Raw genomic sequence first — 7586 nt, forward strand, 5'->3', positions numbered from 1 at the left:
AATTCGACTTCCTCTCTTGCATCGGTGCCTTCTTTGGCGTCTTGTTCGCTTCCGTTGAGATTGGCCTCCTCGTTGCGGTATATATATATACGCAAAAACTGTATGTTTATGTTCGGTCTGAATTGTGTATATATATATATGGGGTATTGATTGTCTTTTTGTAGGTTGTGATCTCGTTTGCAAAGATCATTCTCATATCGATACGACCAGGGATCGAGACTCTCGGGAGGATGCCCGGGACGGATATATTTGCCGATACAGATCAGTATCCTATGGCGGTTAAGACTCCTGGTGTGTTGATTGTTCGCGTTAAATCCGCGTTATTGTGCTTTGCCAATGCTAATTTCATAAGAGAAAGGTATACATATATATATATATATATATATATATATATATTATAGCATTTTTTGTTTTGGACATAATTAAGCCATGGTTCTTGGAGCAAAGTTTAAAGATTTCTTTTACGTGTTTAGGATTGTGAGATGGGTGAATGAGGAATTAGAAGAAGAAGGGGGAGGAGAAGAAGACAAGAAGGGCAATATGCAAAAGAACATTCTCCTCGTAGCTCTTGACATGTCAAGTAAGTAATATAGATATAATATTAATTCATTTGTTATATAATCTATATTTTATTAACGTTCTTGTGCACATAATCAAAGTGGATTCTCATAAGTTCACGTGCATGTTGTTGTCGTCAATAGATTTGATAAATATCGATACTTCGGGGATTGAGGCTTTGGTGGAACTCCATAACAATCTTACCAAATACGGGGTTGAGGTGAGGCCACTATAACTTAGTTTTTTTTAAATATTCGTTTCATAAAAATTCGTTCTTCGAAAAAAAAAATGCTAAGTATGTCGGTTTTGAAAATCAAATTTCAGCTGGCGATCGTAAATCCGAAATGGGAAGTGATTCACAAGCTGAGTCAAGCGAAGTTCGTGAGCAGAATTGGCGGGAAAGTCTACGTGACCATTGGGGAAGCCCTAGATGCATGCATCGGGTTAAAAGTTTAATTAGAAATAAATAAATTATATATATGTATTGTTAGTTTCGGTGTGTAATGTATGTGAACTTGGTATTGCTTACCTTGCGAGCATGATGATGTATTGTAGCTAGGTGTATCGTCATGCGCATGCCATATGGTACGTAACCTTAGGCATGCTAAATAAAAGCCATGCACGCTATTGTAACAAAGTTGGTGTTTGTATTATGTCACGACGTGTGTCAAGTTCGTGTTATAAATTTATTAGTGTGGCCCTCTAATAAACAAAATGCTATTTTAATTATCGGTGTGCATTTTTTTTTTCACTAAAAATAGAACGGATTAATATATTAGATTTGCCATTCGATAATTTCTTTGTTCATAGATACATACCAAAGGCAAAGGGTATATCCCATTGTTTCTATATACACACACACACTGCATGGGATTGCCGTATGTGCTAGTATATATGGATGTATTTATGCGGTGTTCTTCGTTATGATTTCTCTAATAGAACTCTTGATGATTATCAACGAGGCGTTACGTTTTTATATGTGAATTTTTAATTCAATTTAATCTAAATAAAATCAATACCTATTTGATATTCTGTATCATCAATAATGAAACTATGGTATCTAATATTAATATCACCAAAACAAAGTTCACAAAACGTCCAAACTAGCTAGTTACGACTTACGAATCTTCGTACCAACCAAATAAGTGTCGGCTATAGAATTTTGTTGGCTTGTGTATTATTAAATAATTAAACGAGTTTAAATATCCAATCGTAGTTTTCCCTTTATAGAATTTTCGATTCATATCAGAAATAGATAAACTTAACCAAATAAAAAATATACTAATATCTAAACTCTATACGAAATTCAATTAACGTTGAATATCGTTATATTTTCCATCCATTAAAAGGTAACGGAAAATACAATATTAGATATCGTTACTTTACAGTAATAGAACTAAAATTTGTAAAAGAAAAAAAAATAAAACCATTTAAAATGAATTTATATATGGGTGAAATCATGGAGAATCTATGACGAAAAAAATATAGAATTATATTTCTAAACACAAATAAACTATGTATTATCCATTAAAACATTCTAGAAACCCTAATACGAGATGACGGAAAAACGTCTAGGTTCAATGTGTAATAAGATTGGCTCAGTGGGGAATCACTTTGAAAAGTCTTAATTGATGTCTCACAAAGTGCGTCGAATTATTTGATAATTTTAATGATGTTTCCCCCATTTTTCACAGTTTAATACAGTTTTTAGTTCGTCCTTTTTAATGGGAACTACTGTTTGGTTCACAATCTTCTCGAGATTCTTATTCCATATATGCGTCTAGGTTCATTGTACCTAATATCACTATAAATTTCTCTGATTAGGGTTTTATGATATGATATGATGCGCATGACGATAGCACGTAATTATTGTAACAAAGTGAGAGCATTATAACACTTCAACTTGAGTATGTATTGCAGGACCATGAGTATTCATCATACAAGTTTTTTCTGGTGACCCAACAGCTTGTGGGCGAGTTATCAGTAGTTGGGTGCAAAACATTTAGAGGTTGGCGGTTCGATTCTTGGTTGGGGAAGATTTTCACATGGGTTGCCCCGATCCTCTGGAAGATGTAGTTGGACTAAAGACCCGATGAACTTCCAGATTATCAAAAAAAAAAAAAAAAATTCTCGTGATACTGTGTACATATATACAATTGGAGACATGAGTATATCTAATTTTTTTTAGGTAGATCATACCTAATCATGGAATACAGAAGAAATCATGCTCAATTTCTTTCTCCAATTTGGAACCCAAACTCGGGGTGGGAAGTATATCTAGGTTGACACACTAAAATTAATTTTAATTTTTTAAATTACTCTACATATAAAAAGATAATAAAAATAAGTGTTATTATCGTATGTATATTTCTAATGAAACCAAATTACTCTAACCTAATGTCTCTAGAATAATAATCTCTCCTACGCTCTTGTTGGTGCAAAATGATTATTTGCTTTCCACATAATAAAAATAATATTATATTTAAAATCCAAGAATCAAAAGGCCGAAAGGGAGTAGAATTCGAAGCGATATAGAGAAATTGGACAATCTTTTGTACATTTCCACAATGAGAAAAAGTCAAAATACAATATAGTTTTCAATGTTAAAAAGTACACATAAAATACGATCCTTCATTCACGGAAAAATAATAAATTGTGTAAATACCGACGATGAGAAGACAAAACGCCGTTAATATAACGTCAAGTTGATTCGACTTGCTAATATATTCTTTTTTTTATATTATTTTTTTGGTAATTTTTTTTATATTAATTTTTTGCAACAGTTGTTCTGTCAAAAAGAATATATATCTTATTGTTAGAGGGTGGTGTCATTTGTTAGAGGGTGGTGATGACACCACCGAGATTCTCGAATTTATATAAAATATGAATTTAATATTCCTTTTGAAATCATTGTAATTAACTTTACAATTAACAAATTGATTCGACGAATCCAATAAAAAAAAAATCCTTTGAAAAAAACTCATACATGCTCTCGTGGTGTTATATTATCTTATAATGGGCTATAAAGCCCATATGGTAAAGGAATTAAATGGGCTATATGGGCCCCTATGGAATAAAAGCCCATATAGTAAAGAAGAATAAATGAGTTATCTGATAATGGGCTCATATGGTAAAGTCATACGTGCTATATTTGGGCTCATGAATAAAGCCCATGATTGAGTTAAGGGCCGAAACCGGTGGAAGAGGGAACCTGAATTATCATAATTTTTTAATTAAGAAAACGAATTCTAATAAATGATTTAGAAAATAATCACTATTTTTTTTAAATGGACTTGGTAGTAGAAATAACTGACATATAAAAACTAAACAAATGTAACTTTTATAAAACGAAAATAAACCAAAACATAATCAAAATTCGAATTAAATTTTAAATATACTAAATAGCATTGAAGGAAGGGTGGTTTATACATGTACTTTAAACTAATTTAAAAAGGAAATTAAATCAACGAGAGGATCTAAAGAGTTGATTGATCTGCTTTACACGCTTTGGAAGATAGGGTTCACTCCACATTGGAATATTATATGGACCGTCCTCAGATAAAACAAGAGAGGGTGAAGTTTCATTGGATGAAAACATGTATACACCCACTTTTTCACTTTTCATATGTTATGTACATCTCTTTATTGAATATTTTTTTGGGTAAGATATGAATCTTTACAGCTTTTTATTTGGTAGGATCTGAATCGGATAACTGTAACAATTTTTTTTTTTATTCAGTTTTAGATAATTCTCATTATTTATCTAGAAAATTCAATTAACATATAACAAGATATTAAATTGGCCCACGAAATTATATTTAGTCGAACATGGGTCACAATCTAGGCTTTGAATGGTAGTGGTTTTTTTTTTGAGTTTTTGGTTTTTGGTTTTGTAAATAAAAAAAATGAGTTATTTAGTTTTTAGTTGATTTTTTTATTAATATTTCAAAAAAATTTATTTTTGAAATACAAACTCTAAAAACTTCGTCCATTCAAAAGGATAATTTACATTAAAGAATTTAAGAATAGGAAACATGGATATTTTGCATTGATTTATTAAATAATATACGGGCTTTGTTATTGGGTAACCGCACCATTTTAAAAAAAGTAAGAATTAGAAAGTGGTGTCCCTTCAGAATCTTCAATGGAGGTCAATGAATATTCAAATTTCTCTCTTTTCTTGACGAACCTATTTTTTTTTTAAACTTACAAGTTTTTTATAAATAGTTTTATCCAAATTTCTATTTTTGCAAATTTTAATATTTAATTTTTTTTAAAAAAAATTGATTAATCAAACACTCAACATAATAGATTACAAAACCAATATAAACACACCTACGATTATATGACGAAAATTTGATGAAATTTTGATTTTTGAATGCAACGACGTTAATTTTTTTTTTTTTTGATAATCTGAAAATTTATCGAATTTTTTGTCCGACTACATCTGTCATCCCAAACTTCCAAGTTCCAACACACATGAACAGTCGTCGATAACATCTTTTTTCAAAATGCAAAAAAAAAAAAAAAAAAAAAAATTATGTGCCAATGGAATTTGGATGATAACCCAAAATTAATGGCAAGAGCCGTTATTATTTCGTGGATCCGGCGGCTCTTAGTGATCTCCAAAAGTTTAGTTTTATCGAAAAAGAATATTCACCACTATAATTAATTATATTTCCCCAGCCCATTGGAATATGGTATAATGTCCAAACGTGAAATTTGTCGCTCGCCACACACATATATAATTATATATATAACAGAGCGTCTGTGTATGTATAGATAAACACACATTCATTCATCAGCCTCCCCTTTCTGTTTCTTACTTGTTCTCCCACTCTCGTTTCTGGTTCGTTGTCTTCATTACCAGCTTATGGGTGCTGCCGGAGATATCTGTTCTTCTCTGAACTGCGAACTCAAAATCTTACAAGCAAGAAACGTGGAGATAAATTCACCATCTAATCTCTTCGTCAGATTCTACCTCTCTGCAGGAAACAACAGAAAGATCGAGCTAAACTCTGAAGAAATCTGTACGGAATCAGATTTCCTCGTCTGGAACCAATCTTTCTCTCTGGGATGCCAAGGAAGCGAAGCCGCCATCGAAGAGCTGAAGCAAGAAGGCATCGTTTTCGAGCTCCGGCGAAGAAAACCGTCGTCGTATTTCAGAAAGTTATCGAGATCGGAGCTGGTGGGTCGGGGCGAGGTTTCATGGAAATCCGTTTACGAGTCTAAGGGCTTGGAAATGGAGAGATGGGTCGTGATGGGTCCGGCGAAAGATCGGATTTTGGAAGACGGGAAGCCTCCTTCGTTGAAGATATATTTGAAGGTCGAAGCTTCACAAATGGCGAAGGAGAAAACGGAGAAGAAGAAACAGAGATATTCGGAAGATCTCTGTGGGTGTGGTAGAGATTGTGAAACCTGCAATTGTGCAGATTATGAAGCTCTCTTCTTGGTCGTATAGTTTGTACGATTTTGAACACCAAACAGATACATAAAACTAAAACAGCATCGATAAATAGTCATATATATATATAGAAACAGAACATAACACTGCCTCAATGTCACAGGACCATCTCACAACGTTTTATTAAGAAAACAAACCAAAAGAAACTAAGAACGAGACACGAAACAGGAGATGAACCTTCCTCTTGATTGGTCCTGGCAGCTGAGTTTAGGTTTTTTCAAGCATCTCCATGTCCAATAAGGGCAAGAAGCATGTCCTCGTAGTCACCAGAAGTGTCTTTGGCTATGGCCCGGTCCAGTGGAACACTGTTCCTGCGAAGGTACTCCTCCTTGATCCGTTCCATGTCAACCTCTGCTCGTGTAGTGACCACTCGGGTCAGAGCCCACTCGTCTGTTCCCATCTTGTTGATGGCTTGACGCAAAAGCTTCTCGAAATGCTTCTCGGGGTATGTCAAGCACTTGATCGCTGCCCTGAGTAGTATTTGGTATTCGCTTTCCGGATCCTCCTTCAGGTTCTACGACAAGGGTTTCTCTCCAAAATCAGATATCCGATATCAGAAACCGAATACGAATAACGGGTTTTGCGCAAAATCCTACCTTGTTGATGGCGTTCCCATACTCGTTGTTGTAATGGTTGAGTGTTGCACCGAGCTGCGCCTTGCTCCTCGTGGTCAGGATCCTGATGAAGTCGTCATCACTGTAAGCCTTCTCCGAGATCTTCTCGTGAAGAATCTTGGCCTCGGACCTAGCCAGCATCATGTTCACCTCATCTCCCTCGTACCTGAACGTGCTCACAAGAGGAAGCAGAAGCTGCAAGAACATAGGACAGCCGCCATTATTTACATCACAGAAACAAGCAACTGGTTTGATGATTTGGTATATATGCATACACATATACATTACCTTCCTGAGATCTCCAGACGTGTGATAAGCGACATCTTCCTCGAGGGATTTCTTGTAGCGAGCTTGGTAAGCTTGCTTCACCTTGAAAAGCTCGAAGGCCGACCTCGTGCAAGCGATTTCCACTAGGACCCAGTTGTTCGAAGTGAACATCTTGGTAGCTTCCTTGGCTAGATACGCATCTCTCTCTGCCGAGTCGAGTGTCCAAAGCAGCACGGCTCTCTGTTGAAACGCCGAAAACAGTTTTTTCCGACCACTAGACATTGTCAAAGAAGATCCAGACAGAGAGAACAGGACAAAAGAAAGGCAGCCTGTTCTTTAAAAAAAAACAAAACAGAAACAGACCTCGAAGTCACTGGAGAGCTCTTTGTCCAGAGCCTTGAGGAGATCCTCGTTGTAGGTCTCGGCATAAGCCTTGCGGATGGCTGTTCGTTGAGCAGCATTTCTGTGAGCCAGAATTGATATGATCAGTGCCTCGTTGGTGCCCCAACCTGCAGACAAGAACGACAAGGATGTTCCATTATATGTCCGAAAACATGAGATCCAACACAACATCCAACATCCTGGGGACAAAAAGACTAACAAATTCATCTAAAAACAGTCAATTCAGGTGAAAAATTCGATCTTGATCGCATAGGAAGAATAGGGTTTTTATACAAAAAGAA

General features: G+C 35.2%; 3 protein-coding genes across 3 annotated transcripts; 2 read left to right on the forward strand and 1 right to left on the reverse strand.

Moving 5' to 3' along the window:
- Nucleotides 1–6: 6 nt before the first annotated feature.
- On the forward strand, nt 7–1287 carry LOC104804924 (sulfate transporter 2.1-like). The gene is made up of 5 exons (XM_010529307.1): nt 7–77; nt 165–358; nt 474–580; nt 702–778; nt 883–1287. The coding sequence occupies exons 2-5, from the start codon at nt 231–233 to the stop codon at nt 1012–1014; spliced, it is 444 nt and encodes a 147-aa protein (XP_010527609.1). The 5' UTR covers nt 7–77; nt 165–230; the 3' UTR covers nt 1015–1287.
- Nucleotides 1288–5152: 3865 nt separating this feature from the next.
- On the forward strand, nt 5153–6076 carry LOC104804926. The gene has a single exon (XM_010529309.2). It carries the CDS (start codon nt 5432–5434, stop codon nt 6017–6019), a length of 588 nt encoding a protein of 195 aa, XP_010527611.1. The 5' UTR covers nt 5153–5431; the 3' UTR covers nt 6020–6076.
- On the reverse strand, nt 6069–7491 carry LOC104804925 (annexin D2-like). Its single transcript, XM_010529308.1, has 4 exons — nt 7267–7491; nt 6925–7143; nt 6619–6831; nt 6069–6536 (listed from the first exon to the last, which is right to left on the reverse strand). The coding sequence occupies exons 1-4, from the start codon at nt 7474–7476 to the stop codon at nt 6240–6242; spliced, it is 939 nt and encodes a 312-aa protein (XP_010527610.1). The 5' UTR covers nt 7477–7491; the 3' UTR covers nt 6069–6239.
- Between the last annotated feature and the right edge of the window lie 95 nt (nt 7492–7586).

Source organism: Tarenaya hassleriana, unplaced genomic scaffold, assembly GCF_000463585.1.
Source record: "Tarenaya hassleriana unplaced genomic scaffold, ASM46358v1 Cleome1006, whole genome shotgun sequence".
In the NCBI taxonomy this organism is placed as follows: Eukaryota; Viridiplantae; Streptophyta; class Magnoliopsida; order Brassicales; family Cleomaceae; genus Tarenaya; species Tarenaya hassleriana.